The sequence below is a fragment of the Salmo salar genome, chromosome ssa25 (genome assembly GCF_905237065.1).
Source record: "Salmo salar chromosome ssa25, Ssal_v3.1, whole genome shotgun sequence".
In the NCBI taxonomy this organism is placed as follows: domain Eukaryota; kingdom Metazoa; phylum Chordata; class Actinopteri; order Salmoniformes; family Salmonidae; genus Salmo; species Salmo salar.
Window position 1 is genome coordinate 5283468 of NC_059466.1, and position 24011 is coordinate 5307478.

General features: G+C 43.8%; 1 protein-coding gene across 1 annotated transcript in view; it reads left to right on the forward strand.

Annotated features, from left to right (window-relative positions):
- The window catches only part of dnah7 (dynein, axonemal, heavy chain 7), a 278292-nt gene that overhangs the window by 204973 nt on the left and 49308 nt on the right, over window positions 1-24011 (forward strand). Inside the window, 4 exon segments of the mRNA XM_045707381.1 lie at window positions 11481-11681; window positions 11979-12140; window positions 19923-20105; window positions 22088-22225. Of these exon segments, the coding sequence (XP_045563337.1) occupies window positions 11481-11681; window positions 11979-12140; window positions 19923-20105; window positions 22088-22225 (684 nt within the window).

Here is a 24011-nt window from a genome sequence, read left to right on the forward strand (position 1 = left end):
TAAGGCATCTAATATTGAAAAATGAATGACTATTTCTCAGTAAGCCAGTCTGGTCAGAGTGTATTACTTGGTGGTGCGAGCCTTCCATACGGATGGCTAAGAGCTTGGCTAGGATTTTTTAATCACAGTTTAAAAGCGAGATTGGGTGATAAGATCCACATTCCAGGGGATCCTTGTTTTTCTTTAATAGCAATGAAATTGAAGCTTGATAAAGACTAGGCGGTAGCTTTGATGTATTAAGGCGCAATGTAAATATTTGAGACAGGAATGGGCAAAGCAGACCGGAAAACGTTCTGTAAAATCTGTTTGGGAAACCGTCCGGACCTGGTGATTTACCACTTTTCATTGCAAACACTGTAGTTGTAATCTCCTTAGGTGTAAATTCTTCTTCTTAACCATCATGGGATTCTGTATCAATTGAAGCCATATTCAGACCATCGAAGAACGAATCAGTCAGCAAAGGATCTTGCGGTTTAGAGGTGTATAGCTCAGAGTAAAATAGTTTACAAGCATTTCGCTACACCCGCAGTAACATCTGCTAAATATGTGTATGTGACCAATACAATTTGATTTGAAATGATCTCTTTATGGCACCCCAATGGTGGAACAAGCTCCCTCACGACGCCAGGACAGCGGAGTCAATCACCACCTTCCGGAGACACCTGAAACCCCACCTCTTTAAGGAATACCTAGGATAGGATAAAGTAATCCTTCTAAACCCCCCCCCTTAAAAGATGTAGATGCACTATTTATTGTAAAGTGGTTGTTCCACTGGATATCATAAGGTGAATGCACCAATTTGTAAGTCGCTCTGGATAAGAGCGTCTGCTAAATGACTTAAATGTAAAATGTTAATGTTTATATAGAACTGTGGTAGCACCAGACAGGGTACTTATTTGTGGGATTAAACGTGAGGCCTCAGATTTACGGATCTGATGTGCAAGGAGTTTACTGGGCTTGTCGCCTTGCTCATACACTCTGTATCAAGCTCGTTAGAATAATTGTTTAGTTTCTCTGGTAGAGATCTCGTCAAATTCAGATTGGAGTAGCTGGCGTTCTTTATATAGATCAGAGGAGGGATCTGTAGCATACTTCTCATTCAATGTAGCAATGGCTTCGCTCAGGCCTCAAAGCCACTGAGCGCAAGCTTTGTTTTTGTTGGCTGTATAATAAATAATTTGGCCACGTAGGTATGCTTTGAGGGACTCCCATATGGAAGTGCGGAACATAGCTGGGGTTGAATTAATTTCTAGAAATGAAATTGACACACTACTTCTCTGAGAGTAAAATGGAGTTAAGACGCCATTGATAACACATAGGTTGCTGGGGAAACTAGCTCAAGCACCAATGGTGAATGGTCAGAAATAACAATACTCTCATAAGTACCTCTGAAGGTTAGGCAGAGGTTTTTTGTCCAAAAATAAGTAATCAATGCGGGAGTATGTTTGATGAAAATTAGAAAAAAAGAATACTGTCTATCTGTAGGGTGGAGGAAATGCCAGGCCTCACACATAGCATGTTTCTGAAGAAAATATTGAACAAGTAGGGCACATTTAGAAGTGCCTGTAGTGAGGACTTGTCAAGAACTGCCGATATTGTACAGTTGAAATCACCCCCTAAAATCAACGAATGGGAATCTAAATTGGGTATAGCAGATAAAGGTAGAAATGGAACTTGAATCATCGCAATTGGGAGCATAAACACTAGTCAAAACAAGAGGGATAGAAAACAGTTTAACAGTTGCTATGACGTCCCTTAAGATCAGGAATAACCTCAGAAGCTATAAAAGGAGTAGATTTATCAACCAAAATGGCAGCACCTCTTGATTTACTATGAAAGAGTTGATTAACTCACCAGTCCTCAAGTGAGTCTTATGTAGAAATGCAAAATTTGCATTCAAACCCTTTAAATGTGTCAGCGCCCTCTTACATTTCACAGGGTTGTTAGTTCCTTTGATGTTCCATGAAATGTACTTCATGGTATTATTTTGGCCACCCTGAGCATTCCCGTTGTACAACCTTGTCATTGGAGCATAGAGTGGAAAAGCAATGAATCCCCAAAAGCCCCAGGATAACTTGTCTCAGAGTGATAATGTACTGTGTAAGATAAACTCAGCAAAAAAATAAATGTTCTCTCACTGTCAACTGCGTTTATTTTCAGCAAACTTAACATGTGTAAATAACATAAGATTCAACAGCTGAGACATAAACTGAACAAGTTCCATAGACTTGTGACTTACAGAAATGGAACAATGTGCCCCTGAACAAAGGGGGGGTCAAAATCAAAAGTAACAGTCAGTATCTGTTGTGGCCACCAGCTGCATTAAGTACTGCAGTGCATCTCCTCCTCATGGACTGCACCAGATTTGCCAGTTCTTGCTGTGAGATGTTTCCCCACTCTTCCATCAAGGCACCTGCATGTTCCCGGACATTTCTTGGGGGAATGGCCCTAGCCCTCACCCTCCGTTCCAACAGGTCCCAGACGTGCTCAATGGGATTGAGATCCGGGCTCTTCGCTGGCCATGGCAGAACACTGACATTCCTGTCTTGCAGGAAATCACACACAGAACGAGCAGTATGGCTGGTGGCATTGCCATGCTGGAGGGTCATGTCAAGGTGAGCCTGCAGGAAGGGTACCACATGAGGGAGGAGAATGTCTTCCCTGTAACGCACAGCGTTGAGATTGCCTGCAGTGACTACAAGCTCAGTCTGATGATGCTGTGACACACCGCCCCAGACCATGACGGACCCTCCACCACCAAATCGATCCCGCTCCAGAGTACAGGCCTCGGTGTAATGCTCATTCCTTCGACGATAAACGTGAATCCGACCATCACCACTGGTGAGACAAAACCGCGACTCATCAGTGAAGAGCACTTTTTTGCCAGTCCTGTCTGGTCCAGCGACGGTGGGTTTGTACCCATAGGTGACATTGTTGCCGGTGATGTCTGGTGAGGACTTGCCTTACAACAGGCCTTCAAGCCCTCAGTCCAGCCTCTCTCAGCCTATTGCGGACAGTCTGTACACTGATGGAAGGATTGTGCGTTCCTGGTGTAACTCGGGCAGTTGTTGTTGCCATCCTGTACCGGTCCCGCAGGTGTGATGTTCGGATGTACCGATCGTGTGCAGGTGTTGTTACACATAGTCTGCCACTGTGAGGATGATCAGCTGTCCGTCCTGTCTCCCTGTAGTGCTGTCCTGGACGTCTCACAGTATGGACATTTCAATTTATTGCCCTGGCCACATCTGCAGTCCTCATGCCTCCTTGGAGCATGCCTAAGGCACGTTCACGCAGATGAGCAGGGACCCTGGGCATCTTTCTTTTGGTGTTTTTCAGAGTCAGTAGAAATGCCTCTTTAGTGTCCTAAGTTGTCATAACTGTAACCTTAATTGCCTACCGTCTGTAAGCTTTTAGTGTCTTAAGGACCGTTCCACAGGTGCATGTTCATTAATTAATTGTTTATGGTTCATTGAACAAGCATGGGGAACAGTGTTTAAACCCTTTACAATGAAGATCTGAGAAGTTATTTGTATTTTTACGAATTATCTTTGAAAGATAGGGTCTTGAAAAATGGACGTTTCTTTTTTGCTGAGTTTCTTGGAAAAAGTATGGTAAAAGGAACGTTAGAGTGTCATTAGAACTGAACAATTCAACCTCCTTCCTCCCCCCACCCCAGACAATACAGTGAGGGGGGAAAAGTATTTGATCCCCTGCTGATTTTGTACGTTTGCCCACTGACAAAGAAATGATCAGTCTATAATTTTAATGGTAGGTTTATTTGAACAGTGAGAGACAGAATAACAACAAAAAAATCCAGAAAAACGCTATAAAATGATTTGCATTTTAATGAGGGAAATAAGTATTTGACCCCTCTGCAAAACATGACTTAGTACTTGGTGGCAAAACCCTTGTTGGCGATCACAGAGGTGAGACGTTTCTTGTTGTTGGCCACCAGGTTTGCACACATCTCAAGAGGGATTTTGTCCCACTCCTCTTTGCAGATCTTCTCCAAGTCATTAGGGTTTCAAGGCTGACGTTTGGCAACTTGAACCTTCAGCTCCCTCCACAGATTTTCTATGGGATTAAGGTCTGGAGACTGGCTAGGCCACTCCAGGACCTTAATGTGCTTCTTCTTGAGCCACTCCTTTGTTGCCTTGGCCGTTTTGGGTCATTGTCATGCTGGAATACCCATCCACGACCCATTTTCAATGCCCTGGCTGAGGGAAGGAGGTTCTCACCCAAGATTTGACAGTACATGGCCCCGTCCATTGTCCCTTTGATGCGGTGAAGTTGTCCTGTCCCCTTAGCAGAAAAACACCCCCAAAGCATAATGTTTCCAACTCCATGTTTGACGGTGGGGATTGTGTTCTTGGGGTCATAGGCAGCATTTCTCCTCCTCCAAACACGGCGAGTTGAGTTGATGCCAAAGAGCTCCATTTTGGTCTCATCTGACCACAACACTTTCACCCAGTTGTCCTCTGAATCATTCAGATGTTCATTTGGAAACTTCAGACGGGCATGTATACGTGCTTTCTTGAGCAGGGGGACCTTGCGGGCGCTGCAGGATTTCAGTTCTTCACGGCGTAGCGTGTTACCAATTGTTTTCTTGGTGACCATGGTCCCAGCTGCCTTGAGATCATTGACAAGGTCCTCCCGTGTAGTTCTGGGCTGATTCCTCACCGTTCTCATGATCATTGCAACTCCACGAGGTGAGATCTTGCATGGATCCCCAGGCCGAGGGAGATTGACAGTTCTTTTGTGTTTCTTCCATTTGAGAATAATCGCACCAACTATTGTCACCTTCTCACCAAGCTGCTTGGCGATGGTCTCGTAGCCCATTCCAGCCTTTGTAGATCTACAATCTTGTCCCTGACATCCTTGGAGAGCTCTTTGGTCTTGGCCATGGTGGAGAGTTTGGAATCTTATTGATTGATTGCTTCTGTGGACAGGTGTCTTTTATACAAGTAAAAAACTGAGATTAGGAGCACTCCCTTTAAGAGTGTGCTCCTAATCTCAGCTCGTTACCTGTATAAAAGACACCTGGGAGCAATAAATCTTTCTGATTGAGAGGGGGTCAAATACTTATTTCCCTCATTAAAATGCAAATCAATTTAACATTTTTGACATGTGTTTTTCTGGATTTGTTTGTTGTTATTCTGTCTCTCACTGTTCAAATAAACCTACCATTACAATTATAGACTGATCCTTTCTTTGTCAATGGGCAAACATACAAAATCAGCAGGGGATCAAATACTTTTTTCCCTCACTGTACCTGCCCAAATGAGGTGTAAGCCTAAATAGAACTGTTTTTTAAATGTTTTTTTCACACAGTATATCTGTGAGATTGTGGTGTTAAACCCAAACCCACAGTCCCGCCCTTTAAACTAGTGTTCTGTGTTAGTGAATCAAGCAGCAAATAGAAGAGAGGAAAAAATAAAAAGTGAATCCCATGTGCAAATAAAATTAGGAAAGCACCACATGTATAAAATTATATTCCCAGTCTTATAACAGGTATTGAGAGAGAAAATGTATCAAGACGCTCAGCCAAAACCTCTCATTTGAAGTAAGTAAATCTTACTGAAACGACCCAAAAAAAGTTTGGCAATGTGCAGTCAAGACCACAAAACTATGTCTGTGCAATGTTGAAAGTTTGCTGGAATTAAATTACGTTAAAAACATTCAACATCGAAGTGAAGACTCCCCAAAAACTCGGAACATTTCATGTTTACTGGGTCGAGACAAATGGATGTGGTAAACAAATATCCAAATTTTTTGGGGGGTCATTGAGACAATATGTAAACAAACTCAATAGGTCAATGAGATGGCATTGAAACAAAGGAATTACATAAACCATTAATAAAAGGAAATAAAAATGACTGAATGCTTTTAAGGCAAGCACGCTGGATGACCAAAACATTCGATCACATCATATAAGCTTGATTGGGTTCACCAACTCCCGAACTATACAGGAATAGTACAGTTATAACTAAAGATAGTTATACCACAGGTGGGCTACTTACTTACTATCCACAGTTAGCAAGCAACAGTTGCTGATCTATGAGCAAGTTCAAGACTTCTTGATGTGGCGTTGAATGTGAGCCATACCCCCCTCTGGATAATCAATGGTGTAGTCTTTTCCATCATGAGAAAGTCATACACTGGCCGGGAATCGCAGTCCGTACTTCACACCTGGATGGTACCGTAGTAGTTGTTTGGCCTGCTCGAAAGATGCGCGCTGCCTGGACACAGTGGGGGATATGTCCTGGTAGCTCTGTACTTGAAAGCTCAGAGTGGTATTGCGGGCTCGTGGGAGAATCTCCATCTTCTTTCTCATGGAAGAAGTGCACTCGAAGAATGAGGTCACGGGGCCTCTCACCGTCCAGGGGCTTTGGACGCAGTGCCCGGTGGGCACAATCAATTAGGGGCTTCTCATCCATGGCCGAGAACATCCTTCAGCAGCCCGGAGATGAAATCCGCGAGGCATTTCCGCTGACTCTGGGATCGATACCAGTCTCAGGCTATTGCGGCAAGAAAATCCCTCTAAACTCACACAGCTCTCCTGTACCTTTTTCACATCCGCAGTCAGGCGTTTTACGTCAGCCTTCAGGGAGGTAGTCAGGTCGGATACACTGGTAGCGGAGGTCTCCAGTGGTGCAATCGTCATCGTGTGTAACTCTGTTGTTTTGAGTGATGTGATGCCTGGCGCTGTCTCATTTCGCAGGATAGTTAAATCTGCTTTTAAAGTATCAGAAACCTCTTGTATTCGGGCCTTAATCGTGGCAACTACCTCTGTTTTCATTTTCAGCTATCTCAGAGCGTAGTAGCTTGATGGCCTCGAATGTTCATTTCAGCGCCACCAGGTAGAGCTGCACCCCTAGGTAAAATGCTATTCTCCGTCCCGCAGACTCGGGAGGGGGTCGGTGATAAAAATGGGTCTCGTAGGCCGGGTTTTCTCAAAGTCATGATTTTGGCCTTCTGTTTCTTCGACATGCTGACATTTGAAAGCGAAGTAGTCTTGGGTATTACGGAAAGGGATCACCAAACTAATATTTGAAAATAAATACGGTTTTGCTGCAAAATTCAAATAATGACCGGTTTTCCCTTCGTCTTAATCTCACCAGGATCCACCCCTTCCCCCCGCCTCTGTAATGCTGGCATTTCCTCTTTGGTAGCCCGAAAATTGGGTAGCCCAACCAAATCTCGCTTAGGGCCCCCAAAAGGCTAGAGCCGGCCCTAACATACATTTTAGCATTCAACACTATTGTTCCTTCCAAGCTCAACCCCAAGCTCAGAGCCAAGGGTCTAGACACCATCCTCTGCAACTGGATCCTGGACTTCCTGATGGGATGTAGCAGGCTGTGAGGATTGACAACAACACATTACATTTTACATTTACATTTACATTTAAGTCATTTAGCAGACGCTCTTATCCAGAGCGACTTACAAAATGGTGCATTCACCTTATGATATCCAGTGGAACAACCACTTTACAATAGTGCATCTAAATCTTTTAAGGGGGGGTTAGAAGGATTACTTTATCCTATCCTAGGTATTCCTTAAAGAGGTGGGGTTTCAGGTGTCTCCGGAAGGTGGTGATTGACTCCGCTGTCCTGGCGTCGTGAGGGAGCTTGTTCCACCATTGGGGTGCCAGAGCAGCGAACAGTTTTGACTGGGCTGAGCGGGAACTGTGCTTCCTCAGAGGTAGGGGGGCCAGCAGGCCAGTGGTGGATGAACGCAGTGCCCTTGTTTGGGTGTAGGGCCTGATCAGAGCCTGAAGGTATGGAGGTGCCGTTCCCTTCACAGCTCCGTAGGCAATCACCATGGTCTTGTAGCGGATGCGAGCTTCAACTGGAAGCCAGTGGAGAGAGCGGAGGAGCTGACTCCACACTGACTCTTAACACAGGGGCCCCCCAGGGGTGTGTCCTCAGCTCTCTGCTGTACTCCCTGTTCCCCCACGATTGCGTGGCTTTGCACGACACCAACTCCATCATCAAGTTTGCTGACGACACCACAGTTGTAGGCCTGATAACCAACAACGATGAGTCAGCCTATAGGGAGGAGGTAAGTGAACTGGCATTGTGGTGCCAGGACAACAACCTCTCCCTCAACGTCAGTTAAACAAAGGATTTGACTATTGACTCCAGGAGGGAACATTACCCGAGCCACACCAACAGGACTGCAGTAAACAGAGTCAGCAGTTTTAAGTTCCTCGGCATCCATGTCACAGAGGACTTGACATGGACCAACAACACCACCACATTTGTCAAGAAGGCGCATCAACGTATCTACTTCCTAAGGCAGCAAAGGAAATTCGGCATGTCACCCCCAGTCCTCGTCAAATACTACCGCTACACCGTCGAGAGTGTCCTGACCGGTTGCATCATTTTCTGGTAAGAAAATTGCTCTATCCACGACCGCAAGGCCCTCCCGTAGGTGGTGAAGACGGCTCAGTACATCACTGGGATCATGAAAATCTACTCAAAACAGTGCCTTAAGAAAGCCCTTAGCATCATCAAGGACCCCATACACCCAAGCTACGAGCTGTTCACTCCCTTACCGTCGGGCAGGCGATATCAGAGCATGAGGTCTGATACCAACAGGCTCAGAGACAGTTTCTATCTACAAGCCATCAGACTGCTGAACACTTGAACTGAACTGACAACCTGCACTGACTCTCCGCTCCTTAGCACACATGCACACACCCACACAGACATGCACTCACAGGGCCTCCCGAGTGGTGCAGTGCTAGCTGTGCACAATTGGCGCACAATTGGCCCAGGGTCGTCTGGGTAAAGGGGAGGGTTTAGCCGGCAGGGATGTCCTTGTCCCATCACGCACTAGTAACTCTTGTGGTGGGCCAGGTGTAGTGCACGCTAACACGGTCGCCAGGTGCACGGTGTTTTCTGCAACACATTGGTGCGGCTGGCTTCCGGGTTAAGTGGGCATTGTGTCAAGAAGCAGTGCGGCATGGTTGGGTTGTGTTTCGGAGGAAGCGTGGCTCTCGACCTTCACCTCTTCCGAGTCCGTACGGGAGTTGCAGCGACGAGACAAGACTGTAACTACCAATTGGATACCACCAAATTAGGGAGAAAAAGGGGTAATGAAAAAAAAGACATGCACTCATACACCCACACACAAATACATTCATGCTTCAAACACATTACAACTGCTGCTACCAGACTCTTATTGTTATTGCTAAATACTGCACAATTTAAACACTTGGAATATAAATTGTAGCTTCCTGTATTATAATCATGCTTAACCTCTATGGGCTAGGTGGGACGCTTACTTAAATTTCTCAAACATATGACTATTTTACAGCTATTTAAAGACAAGACTCTCGTTAATCTAACCACACTGTCCGATTTCAAAAAGGCTTTACAGCGAAAGCAAAACATTAGATTATGTCAGCAGAGTACCAAGCCAGAAATAATCAGACACCCATTTTTCAAGCCAGCATATAATGTCACCAAAACCCAGAAGACAGCTAAATGCAGCACTCACCTTTGATGATCTTCATCAGATGACAACCCTAGGACATTATGTTATACAATACATGCATGTTTTGTTCAATCAAGTTCATATTTATATCAAAAACCAGCTTTTTACATTAGCATGTGACGTTCAGAACTAGCATACCCCCCGCAAACTTCTGGGGAATTCGCTAACATTTTACTAAATTACTCACGATAAACGTTCACAAAAAGCATAACAATTATTTTAAGAATTATAGATACAGACCTCCTCTATGCACTCGATATGTCCGATTTTAAAATAGCTTTTTGGTGAAAGCACATTTTGCAATATTCTAAGTACATAGCCCAGGCATCACGGGCTCGCTATTTAGACACCCGGCAAGTTTAGCACTCACCATAATCATATTTACTATTATAAAAGTTTGATTACCTTTTGTTGTCTTCGTCAGAATGCACACCCAGGACTGCTACTTCAATAACAAATGTTGGTTTGGTCCAAAATAATCCATCGTTATATCCGAATAGCGGCGTTTTGTTCGTGCGTTCCAGACACTATCCGAAATAGTAAAGAAGTGTCGCGCGCATGGCGCAATTCGTGACAATAAAATTCTAAATATTCCATTAACGTACTTCGAAGCATGTCAACCGCTGTTTAAAATCAATTTTTACGACATTTTTCTCGTAGAAAAGCGATAATATTCCGACAGGGAATCTCCTTTTCGGCAAACAGAGCAAAAAATCCCAAAGGCGGGGGCGGTCGGGTCACGCGCCTAAGCCCAGTGTCCCTTGATCGGCCACTTGAGAAAGGCGATAATGTGTTTCAGCCTGGGGCTGGAATGACGACATTCTGTTTTTTCCCGGGCTCTGAGCGCCTATGGACGACGTGGGAAGTGTCACGTTAGAGCAGAGATCCTTAGTAAATGATAGAGATGGAAAAGAAGTTCAAGAAATGGTCAGACAGGCCACTTCCTGTAAAGGAATCTCTCAGGTTTTGACCTGCCATTTGAGTTCTGTTATACTCACAGACACCATTCAAACAGTTTTAGAAAATTTAGGGTGTTTTCTATCCATATGTAATAAGTATATGCATATTCTAGTTACTGGGTAGGAGTGGTAACCAGATTAAATCGGGTATGTTTTTTATCCAGCCGTGTCAATACTGCCCCCTAGCCCTAACAGGTTAAATGTTTATTCTATTCTACTGAGCCATTTACTTTACGTTCATATTCTTATATTTATTTTTGCTGTTGCATTGTCGTGAAGGAACCTTCAAGTGAGCATTTTGTTGGACGGTGTATACCATGTGTACATACAACTAATAAAACTTGAAACTTCACTAGATTGTGAAATATCAAAATGGGGGATACTCACCAAATACAATGGTTTACTACTACTGGTGCTACTGGCAACTTTGGTCCTGGAATGTCAAAACAATTCTGGTTGTCTTTTCTACCTTGTAGTTTCACTCATTTGGTGTCCCAGATCGGAATCAGTTCCTGATCATCAGTCCCTGATCATTCATGTTTTTTTGTGTGTGCTTTTTTCGGGGGGAAACAATCCTAAAGGGATACAGTGAGATTATGTGTTCTGTTTTTCTACTTACGCAGAGTCAGATGAACTCGTGGATATCATTTTTATGTTTCTGCATGCAGTATGAAGGAAGTTATAGAGGTGGTTATTTTTTTTCTAAGTTTAACTTTAACCATGTTTGAGGCTAAATAGTTTGTTTACATTTACTTTGTTTACAAACAGTGGAGTAAAACAAGCTTATATTTTGGGCTTTGATGGGGTATGACTGTTGAACTAAGCTCATGAGGCATTTTCTAAGTTATATTCTTCAAGAATCAATGGGTACATCTATCCAAAAATGGATGTAGCAACTGCTGATTGCCTCTTTAAGTCAGAGTCCCCAATAATACCTTCACAGAATAAGGGGTATAATACGCTGATAAACATTTGTCTGTTGGTATACCCCAATGTCTCTACCCTGTGTGCCTCTGTTAGGAGCTGAACCCTGACACCACCCATCCAGACTTCCGTCTGTGGCTGACCAGCTACCCCTCGCCCACCTTCCCTGTGGCAGTGCTTCAGAACGGGGTGAAGATGACCAATGAGGCACCAAAAGGCCTCCGCGCCAACATCGCCCGCTCCTTCCTCATGGACCCCATCTCCGACCCCGAGTTCTTCTCCAGCAGCAGCAAGCCGGTGTGTGTGTCTGCCTGTGGATGTGTCTGTCTGCCTATGTGTATACATATATCTACAGTACATATTTGTATGTCAGATTGTCCCTCTAAATCTAAAATGATATAGAAATATTTTTCATTAACCGCCCGAGATGTTTCAATCAATAATGGTACCGCGGCTGTTATAAATGTGGGTAGATCCATTTTAAGGAATACATAATGGTCGTAACGTTTGTGTGTCTCAGGTGTTTGTACATCTTTTACACTCTTTGTAAGATGGTGGACTAAATGTGTGTGTGTGTTTGTGTGTCTATCACAGGGTGTGTTTAAGAGGCTGCTGTATGGCCTGTGCTTCTTCCACGCGTTGATCCAGGAGAGGAAGAAGTTTGGTCCCATGGGCTGGAACATTCCGTATGAGTTCAATGAGACCGACCTGAGGATCTCTGTCCAGCAGCTCCATATGTTCCTGGAGCAGTATGAGGTACATACTATACACTACATACACCACACAAACACACACACACACTTCCAGAGTTTCATGACTCCAAATAAAAATGCACACACATGCACACGTGTGCTATGCACACGTGTGCTATGCACACACACATACTTTTGTGTTATTGGCCCTAATTTATTATTTATACTAATTGAATTTAGCAATACGTTTAACAACTGTCCTCTATTGTGAAAGTGCAAAAATGTATCAAGCTGACCCCCTTGCATGTGTTTTTATGACTTTTTAAAATATTGGTTAGTTCCCTGTTGTAGTTCTGGACGTCCATTTTGAAAACATATTGACCCCGGCTACAGGTCACTGCTAAAACAATGGATACAAAGTATATTGGAAGCAGGTGCTTCCACACAGGTGTGGTTCCTGAGTTAATTAAGCAATTAACATCCCATCATGCTTGAGTTCATTGTTTAAAAATGCCTGGCAGGCCATTGTTTTAGCTACCATGGCTATGTCCCCATAGGATGGCAGTGATCATTGAATGGTTTGATGAGCATGAAAATGACGTAAACCATATGCCATGGCCGTCTCAGTCACCAGATCTCAACCCATTTGAATATTTGGGGGAGATTCTGATAAAATGCACAATATTTGTGGAAAAAGTCAGTGTCAACAACATTAAATAGTCAGTGTCAACCTAATATGTGGGTTGTGATTCTTGTCTCGCTGTCTGTCATATACATTATTGGCTGCTTCCCAAATGGCACCCTATTCCCCAGTGTTCTAGTACTCGTGTCCAGGACTCAGACTCGAGTCCCAGTTTTCATGATTTGTGACTCGACTTAGACTTGAGCATTAGTGACTTGGACTCATATTCGCCTTCTCGACCATTGGTGACACGGACTTGGACTCGGATTCTCACACACACAGCCTACATCAGCTGGTGAGCTGCGGGGCAACAAGCGATGAGTGTGGGCAGACATGCAGGCTGGCTGCGCTCCGGCTCCGCCTTTGATCATACATGTCGTGAAGGCGCCGCTTTTGTTTCCCGTAGCTAACCAGTCACCAGCCTTTAGTTTAGCTACCCTTTTCCTGGTTAAGAAACACAAACTGCTTTACTAAATTAAAAACAATAGCATTGAGTTTACTAGTAAAACAACAGTATAGCTATGTTTGTCTCTCTTCCCCTTGAGTATAGAAAAGTAGGCTGTCTTTAAATACGTTGTCTTGCTCAACCCTCCCACTTTCCCAATTGCATTCCATAGCCAGGTTCTGACACGTCTCTTTCTTTTCTACGAAGAAACAGCTTGTTTCTAGCCCTAACCATTCAAAGGTATGACCCGTATTACCTGTGCTACATTTTGTTCTTTGTATCGTGCATTAGCCGTCTGCATTTTACATTCATAAACCATATTGACTAAATAATTCCTCTTGCCACTACACTAAATCTGACTGGGTAAATAACTACATTTTGAGTTAATATGGACCCTGTGACTCAGACTCGAGCACTGGGACTCGGACTTCAGCAATAGGGAATTATGACTCGACCATTGGGGACTCGGATGTTGACTCGGACTGGAGCACAGGAGGACTTGGGACTCGACACGGACTCGAGGTTTAGTGACTCGACTACGTCACTACTATTCCCTATACAGTGTCTTTGTAAATGATTCAGACCCCTTGACTTTTTCCACATTTTGTTACGTTACAGCCTTATTGTAAAATGTATAAAAATATATATATAATTGCAATCTACACGCAATACCCGATAATGACAAAGTGAAAATAGGTTTTTAGCTTATATAATACCTTATTTAATTAAGTATTCAGACCCTTTGCTACGAGACTTGAAATTGAGCTCAGGTGCATCCTGTTTCCATTGATCATCCTTGAGGTGTTTCTACAATTTGATTGGCGTCCACCTGTGGTAAATTCAATTGATTGGACATGACACACACCTATCTATATAAGGTCCCACAGTTGACAGTGCATGTCAGAGCAAAAACCAAGCCATGAGGTCGACGGAATTGTCCGTAGAGGAAGAGTGGTGCCGGAGATGGCTGCCGTTTTACGGACTCCTAACCAATTCTGCTATTGTGTTGTGCTATTGAGTTTTTTCACCTTATTTGTAACTTATTTTGTACATAATGTTTCTGCCACCATTTCTTATGACCAAAAAGAGCTTCTGCCTATCAGAACAGTGATTGCTCACCTCGTACTGAACAAAGATTTTTTTTATTTAACCTGTTAGTGCTAGGGGGCAGTATTTGCACGGCTGGATAAAAAAATGTACCCGATTGAATCTGGTTACTAATCCTACCCAGTAACTAGAATATGCATATACTTATTGTATATGGATAGAAAACACTCTAAAGTTTCTAAAACTGTTTGAATGGTGTCTGTGAGTATAACAGAACTCATTTGGCAGGCAAAACCCTGAGACATTTTCTGACAGGAAGTGGATACCTGATGTGTTGTATTACCTTTAAACCTATGCCATTGAAAAACACAGGGGCTGAGGAATATTTTGGCACTTCCTATTGCTTCCACTAGATGTCACCAGCCTTTACAAAGTGTTTTGAGTCTTCTGGAGGGAGATCTGACCGAACAAGAGCCATGGAACGATGATGGCCCATTAGACACCTGGCGCGCGAGTTCATGTTGGGTACCCTCGTTCCAATACGTTATAAAAGAGAATGCATTCGTCCACCTTGAATATTATTCATGTTCTGGTTAAAAAGGCCCTAATGATTTATGCTATACAACGTTTGACATGTTTGAACGAACATAAATATATTTTTTCCCCTCGTTCATGACGAGAAGTCCGGCTGGCTTAGATCATGTGCTAACAAGACGGAGATTTTTGGACATAAATGATGAGCTTTTTTGAACAAAACTACATTCGTTATGGACCTGTGATACCTGGAAGTGACATCTGATGAAGAGAATCAAAGGTAATGGATTATTTACATAGTATTTTCGATTTTAGATCTCCCCAACATGACGTCTAGTCTGTATCGCAACGCGTATTTTCCTGGGCGCAGTGCTCAGATTATTGCAAAGTGTGATTTTCCCAGTAAGGTTATTTTTAAATCTGGCAAGTTGATTGCGTTCAAGAGATGTAAATCTATAATTCTTTAAATGACAATATAATATTTTACCAATGTTTTCTAATTTTAATTATTTAATTTGTGGTGCTGACTTGACTGCCGGTTATTGGAGGGAAACGATTTCCTCAACATCAATGCCATAGTAAAACGCTGTTTTTGGATATAAATATGAACTTGATAGAACTAAAAATGCATGCATTGTCTAACATAATGTCCTAGGAGTGTCATCTGATGGAGATTGTAAAAGGTTAGTGCATCATTTTAGCTGGTTTTATGGTTTTGGTGACCCTGTCTTTGAATTGACAAAACATTACACACAACTCTTGTAAATGTACTGTCCTAACATACTCTAAATTTATGCTTTCGCCGTAAAACCTTTTTGAAATCGTAAAACGTGGTTAGATTAAGGAGATGTTTATCTTTCAAAGGGTGTAAAATAGTTGTATGTTTGAAAAATTTGAATTTTGACATTTATTTGGATTCAAATTTGCCGCTCTTGAAATGCACCTGCTGTTGATGGAGTGCACCACGGAAATATAGGGGTTGTAGGTCAGAGTGCCTTGTAAGAATCCGACAGCGAGTGGGTGACCGCTTCTACCATCAGTCCTATTAGCCAACGTGCAATCATTGGATAATTAACTGGATGAGTTCCGGTCAAGACTATCCTACCAACGAGACATTATAAACTGCAATATCTTATGTTTCACGAGTCGTGCCTGACGGCGACATGGATAACATACAGCTGGCTGGGTTTTCCATGCATCAGCAAGAGGGAACAGCTGCCTCCGAATAATAAAAGGGGTCATGGTCTGTGTATATTTGTCAGTAACAGCTGGTGCACAAAATCTAATATTAATGAAGTCTCAAGGTTTTGCTCGCCTGAGTGCCTCATGATAAGCTGTAGACCACACTATCTACCAAGAGATTTTACATCTATATTTTTCAGAGCTGTCTATTTACCACCACAAACCGATGCTGGCACTAAGACCGCACTCAACGAGCTGTATAAGGCCATAAGCAAACATGAAAATGCTCATCCAGAGGCGGCGCTTCTAGTGGCCGGGGACTTTAATGCAGGGAAACTTAAATCAGTTTGACCTTATTTTTACCAGCATGGTACATGTGCAACCAGAGTGAAAAAAAACTCTAGACAACCTTTACTCCACACACAGAGAGGCATACAAAGCTCTCCCTCGCCCTCCATTTGGGAAATCTGACCATATCTCTATCCTCCTGATTCCTGCTTACAAGCAAAAGCTAAAGCAGGAAATACCAGTGACTCACTCAATACGGAAGTGATCAGATGATGCAGATTTTAAGCTACCGGACTGTTTTGCTAGAACAGTCTGGAATATGTTCCGGGAGTTCTTCCGAGTACACCACATCAGTCACTGACTTCATCAATAAGTGCATCGATGACGTCATCCCCACAGAGACCGTATATTCATACCCCAACCAGAAGCCATGGATTACAGGAAACATCCGCACTGAGCTAAAGGGTAGAGCTGCCGCTTTCAAGGAGCGGGACTCTAACCCGGACGCTTATAAGAAATCCCGCTATGCCCTCCGATGAACCATCAAATGGGCAAAGCGTCAATACAGGACTAAGATTGAATCCTACTACACTGGCTCTGACACTCGTCGGATGTGGCAGGGCTTGCAAACTACTATGGACTACAAAATTAAGCACAGCTGCGAGCTGCCCAGTGACACGAGCCTACCTGACGAGCGAAATAACTTATGCGTGCTTCGAGGCAAGCAACACTGAAGCCTGCATGAGATCACCAGCTGTTTCGGACGACTGCGTGATCACGCTCTCCGTAGCCGATGTGAGTAAGACCTTTAAACAGGTCAACATTCACAAGGCCAAAAGGCCAGACGGATTACCAGGACGTGTACTCCGAGCATACGCTGAGCAACTGGCAAGTGTCTTCACTGACATTTTCAACCTGTCCCTGACTGAGTCTGTAATAACATGTTTCAAACAGACCACCATAGTCCCTGTGCCCAAGAACACCAAGGTAACCTGCCTAAATGACTACCGACCCGTAGCACTCACGTCCGTAGCCATGAAGTGCTTTGAAAGGCTGGTCATGGCTCAAAAGAACACCATTATCCCAGAAACCCTAGACCCATGCCATTTTGCATACCGCCCCAACAGATCCACAGATGACGCAATCTCTATTGCACTCCACACTGCCCTTTCTCACCTGGACAAAATTAACACCTACTTGAGAATGCTATTCATTAACTACAGCTTAGGATTCAACACCATAGTGCTCTCAAAGCTCATCACTAAGCGAAGGACCCTGGGACTAAACACCTCCCTCTGCAACTGGATCCTTGACTGCCTGATGGGCCGCCCCCAGGTGGTAAGAGTAACAACACATCTGCCACGCTGATCCTCAACATGGGGGCCCCTCAGGGGTGCATGCTCAGTCCCCTCCTGTACTCCCTGTTCACCCATGACTGCATGGCAAAACATGACTCCAACACAATCATTAAGTTTGCCGACAACACAACAGTGGTGGGCCTGATCACCGACAACAATGAGACAGCCTATAGGGAGGAGGCCAGAGACCAGACATTGTGGTGCAACCTCTCCCTCAACGTGATCAAGACAAAGGAAATGATCGTGGACTACAGGAAAAGGAGGGCCGAGCATGTCCCCATTCTCATCGACTGGGCAGAAGGTTGAGAGCTTCAAGTTCCTTGTTGTCCACATCACCAACAAACGGTCCAAACACACCAAGACAGTCTTGAAGAGGGAACGACAATGCCTATTCCCGCTCAGGAGACTGAAATGATTCGGCGTCGGTCCTCAGATCCTCAAAAAGTTGTACAACTGCACCATCGAGAGCATCCTGACTAGTTGCATCACCGCCTGGTATGGCACCTGCTTGGCCTCCGACCGCAAGGCACTACAGAGGGTAGTGCATACAGCCCAGTACATCACCGGGGCCAAGCTTCCTGCCATCCAGGACCTCTATACCAGGCGGTGTCAGAAGAAGGCCCAAGAAATTGTCAAAGACTCCAGCCACCCTAGTCATAGACTGTTCTCTCTGTTACCGCACGGCAAGCGGTACCGGAGCTCCAAGTCTAGGTCCAAAAGGCTTCTTAACAGCTTCTACCCCCAAGCCATAAGACTCCTGAACTGCTAGCCAAATGGCTACCCGGACTATTTGCGTTTTTACGCTGCTGCTATTCTCTGTTTATTATCTATGCATAGTCACTTTACCTCTACCAATGTCCATATTACCTCAATTACCTTGACTAACCTGTGCCCCCACACATTGACTCTGTACCGATACCCCCTGTATATATCCTTGTTACTTTTATTGTTTCTTTTAAATTATTTGTTATTTTTCTATTTTCTTATTTTTATTCATTCATTGTTTACTTCAGTTTATTTAGTAAATACTTTCGTAACACTTTGTTCGTTAAGGGCTTGCAAGTAAGCATTTCACTGTAAGGGTACACCTATTGTATTCGTTGCATGTGACAAATCAAATTTGATTTTATTCCCCCCAAAAAATGTTGAGCTCCAAAACAGAGTTGTGTTGAGGCAGGCACACAGCCAAGACAACGCAGGAGTGGCTTTGGGAAAAGTCTCTGAATATCCTTGAGTGGCCCAGCCAGAGCGCGGACTTGAACCCTATCTAACATCTCTGGAGAGACCTGTAAGTGGCTGTGCAGTGACGCTCCCTATCCAACCTGACAGAGCTTGAGAGGATCTGCAGAGAAGAATGGGAGAAAATCCCCAAATACAGGTGTGCCATACTTGTAGCGTCATACCCAAGAAGACTCTAAGCTGTAATCGCTGCCAAAGTTGCTTCAACAAAGTACTGAGGAAAGGGTCTGAATACTTATGTAAATGTGATATTTCCTTTTTTGGGGGGCTAAATAAATCAAAAAAACTATTTTTGCTTTTCATTATGGGGTATTTTGTGTAGATTGATGAGGGGGAAAAAAAAATAAATCATCAATTTTAGAGTAAGGCTCGTTCTCTCACTCGTTCCAATATGATCTACAGTAAGTGTACATGTGGGTACCAACTGACATTTACAAGTGCTTTTTCTGCACTCGAGTCTCTTTCATCAGCCCGATTCAAAACCCCCTTGACATTTAAAAACCACAGAAAGTACGCCGTTGCCCTTCTCAACCCCCTTCCTACAAAACAAGTTGTGAAGAAACTGATCAAAAGGCATCTTTGAATATGCTGACATTTTCCCTCATAACCAAAGAGCCACCTGCAACATTTGCAGGGGAAATTTTCATCCACAATGCCATGGACAGTGGTTTCCCCCTGTCTACCTTTACATTTCTCCGAAACGGTAAAGTTCTATTCGACCTCTACTGTCACTTGTGCAACTATATCACTTATTAAAAAATTGCTGTTTTGTCACCAGCTGAAAGGAGATGTTGTCATTGAGGGACTGAATTTGAATAATTCAACTACACATCTATTTGCATTCTTGAAAGGCAGTGCTTCTTTAAATACCTTCAAACACACTGCATTGAGTTGACACTGACCCATATCTAAATGTGAATGCATGTTAGCATCCGAAATGGCACCCTATTCCATATATATAGAGCTCAGCTTTTGTCCCTTTGTGGGCACTGGTCAAAAGTAGTGCATATTCAATAGGGAATATGGTTAAATTTCAGACAGCTCATGACTCCCTCTGCCCACCCTACACAGGAAGTGCCCTTTGAAGCCATCCACTACATGACTGGTGAATGTAACTACGGTGGCCGCGTGACGGATGACTGGGACCGGCGGACGCTGCGCACCATCCTGACGATCTTCTACACCCCCCAGATTCAAGACCCAGACTACAAGTTTGACAACAGCGGCCTGTATTACTCACCACCAGAGGGAGACGTAAGGAACAACTTCTCATATGGTTGAAATGTATTTGTGTGCTTTGTGAAAGCAATAACACAAAAAATCCCACATAGTTATTATTCCCATTATTCCAATCGCTCTAGCTCCAAAACATTTTAAGTTTTAAACGTCACATTTTCTTTGGGAAATGTCCTTTTCTAGTTTATCCTTTATTTATCCAGGTGAGTCCCATTGAGATCGGGAATCACTTTCTCGAGGGAGCCCTGGTCAAATGAAATGGACTGTTCACCTAAATCGCAAAGCTGTTTATTCTATGGTTGAAACTAAAGGGATGTTCCACCCCAATATCAAAACATTTACTTCAAAGTAGAGCAGGGTTCTCCAACCCTGTTCCTGGAGAGCTACCGTCCTGTTTGTTTTCCAACTGTAATCTAGTGCACCTGATTCTAATTTTACATTTACGTCATTTAGCAGACGCTCTTATCCAGAGCGACTTACAAATTGGTGCATTCACCTTATGATATCCAGTGGAACAACCACTTTACAATAGTACATCTATATATTTTGGGGGGGAGGGTTAGAAGGATTACTTAATCCTAACCCAGGTATTCCTTAAAGAGGTGGGGCTTCAAGTGTCTCCGGAAGGTGGTGATTGACTCCGCTGTCCTGACGTCGTGAGGGAGCTTGTTCCACCATTGGGGTGCCAGAGCAGTGAACAGTTTTGACTGGGCTGAGTGGGAACTGTGCTTCCGCAGAGGTAGGGAGGCGAGCAGGCCAGAGGTGGATGAACGCAGTGCCCTTCTTTGGGTGTAGGGACTGATCAGAGCCTGAAGGTACGGAGGTGCCGTTCCCCTCACAGCTCCGTAGGCAAGCACCATGGTCTTGTAGCAGATGCGAGCTTCAACTGGAAGCCAGTTGAGTGTGCGGAGGAGCGGGGTGACGTGAGAGAACTTGGTAAGGTTGAACACCAGACGGGCTGCTGCGTTCTGGATGAGTTGTAGGGCTTTAATGGCACAGGCAGGGAGCCCCGCCAACAGCGAGTTGCAGTAATCCAGACGGGATATGACACGTGCCTGGATTAGGACCTGCGCCGCTTCCTGTGTAATAATTAACTGGTTGATAATCTGAATCAGGTTAGTTACAACTAGGGTTGGAATGAAAACCTACATGAGGGTAGCATCCAGGAATAGTGTTGGAGATCCCTGAAGTAGAGGTGAACTGTACCTTTAAGATCCGAGAAAGATCGAATATAACCCTGGGATTAATCGACACAGGCATGTTCATATGTATTATTAATGCCCATCTGTGCATGAAACATTTACATTGCTCCCACTTAACATAATGCGAAGACACATTACGTATTCATTCATTTCAGTTACGTATTCATGATATATTTTGTCTTCCCTTATTAAATATGATATTTGTCCATTGGGGCAGCAGGTAGCCTAGTGGTTAGAGCGTTGGACTAGTAACCGAAAGGTTGCAAGATCAAATCCCCGAGTTGACAAGGTAAAAATCTGCTCCTGAACCAGGCAGTTAACCCACTGTTCCTAGGCCGTTATTGAAAATAAGAATTTGTTCTTAACTGTTTTGCCTAGTTAAATAAAGGTAAAATAAATAAAAATGATATTTGTTAATGAACAAAGATTATGAAGTGAGAATGAGGAACAGTCAACATGAAGGCATCATAAATACTATAGAACTACACTTTAAATGGTCTAGCTTTGGCAAACTACAGACGTGAAGAGACCGAGAAGTCAAGAAAGTCAGTTGAGGTGATTTAAGTAGTACATTAACTTGTTCAAGCAAAGTTCACTTTTGGAGGTACCTTTAAAAAGTCATTAACGAGACACGGCGGCCACTGCCAATCGTGCCATTTCATTTATTTGTGAGAACAATTATAATATATGCACAATTTTATTTGGCATTTTCCAAACCCCATATTTTATTCATGAACTTTAATTTACATAGTCATTATTCTAAATGTCACCAATCTCCCCCCTCCCCACCTTCTGAAGTATAACAGTTACATAGACTACACCAAGGCTCTGCCTCTGAATCCGTCTCCTGAGATTTTTGGTATGAACGCCAACGCTGATATCACCAAGGACCAGTCCGAGACGCAGCTGCTCTTCGATAGCATTCTGCTCACACAGGTATGGCCAGCAAACTCACCACAATAGTCCATTGTAGTGCCTTTACTAAAACACACACGTATTATACACACACTGAACACACACACTTGATTTGTACCATAGACATGCAAAGATATGGAATACAAAGTAAGCTCACCAACATTTTGGCACAGTGAATCCCAGTTGTCAGAAGTGTCATGATTGTTGTCCTAATCTGCCATGTCCTCCCATGGCATCCTCATGGCAGTGTTATTTGCCATGCTCTTTTACAGCCATTTTCAAATGACAGTATAGGTTTTATGACAGCTACTTAGAGCAAAGTGCTAGCTATATGGTCCACCTCCATACAACTGTGAACTCACTCAAGTCATATGTAGAGTGATGCACAATAGCAGTGTGTTTTGGCTTGGGATCTATTGAAACAGTGGCTAAAGTTAGCACAGCCCTTTCTTTCCATTGGCATTGAATTTGTAGGTACATCATAAACCAAAGCAAAGCACCCACTCTTGTCACCTATCCCAGATGTCCCAAATCTTTGTACGTCATTTATTCTCATGGCATGTCTCCAAACTCAGAGCAAACCCGTGTGTGTGTGTGTGTGTGTGTGTGTGTGTGTGTGTGTGGAGTGCATCAAACATGATTTAGACCTTGTTTATGGAAAACTGTTTATAACATAATATGCACACACACACACACACACGTCTTACCTATTTTATCAGTATCTTTGCCAGACTTTAATATTTGATTACCTTCCAATAAACTGTACCACGCAACATTAATTAGGAAGAAAAGTTGTTTGTACAGAGATATCTCCCTCCAAAAAACTAAACTCCCTTTAGTGTAAATGCGATGCATTGTTTGCCTTTGACGGAGTATGATAACATGGTGTGACAATCACTGGCTTTGGAGAAACTCTGTGATCCCACTATCATGACCCAAGGCGAGGCCCAGATGCAGACACAGGAGGCATATGGTTGGAGTCTTACTATGTTTATTAATCCAAAAGGAGTAGGCAAGAGAATGGTCGTGGACAGGCAAAAGGTCAAAACCAGATCAGAGTCCAGGAGGTACAGAGTGGCAGACAGGCTCGTGGTCAAGGCAGGCAGAATGGTCAGGCAGGCGGGTACAAAGTCCAGAAACAGGCAAGGGTCAAAACTGTGAGGACTAGAAATAGGAGAAATGCAAAAAGCAGGAGAACAGGAAAACCGCTGGTTGACTTGGAAACATACAAGATGAACTGGCACAGAGAGACAGGAAACACAGAGATAAATACACTGGGAAAAATCAGCGACACCTGGAGGGGGTGGAGACAATCACAAGGACAGGTGAAACAGATCAGGGTGTGACACCCACATCTCATACTCCATTAAAGTTACTTGCTCATAGAAGCTTAGCTTACATCTATCACAACCACTCGCAGTAGAACTCTAAAGGAGTGAACATCAACGTCAACTCACCAACATTACGACCAGAAATACGACTTTCCCGAAGTGGATCCTCTGTTTGGCCCACCACCCAGGATAATGGATCGGATCCCAGCAGGCGACCAAAAACAACGACGCCGTAGAAGAAGGGGCAGACGGAGCGGTCTTCTGGTCAGGCTCCGTAAACGGGCACATCGCACACCGCTCCCGAGCATACTACTCGTCAATGTCAAGTCTCTTGACCACAAGGTAGACGAAATCCGAGCAAGGGTAGCATTCCAGAGAGACATCCGAGACTGTAACGTTCTTTGTTTCACGGAAACATGGCTCACTCGAGACATGCTATCTGAGTCGATACAGCCACCTGGTTTCTTCACGCATCG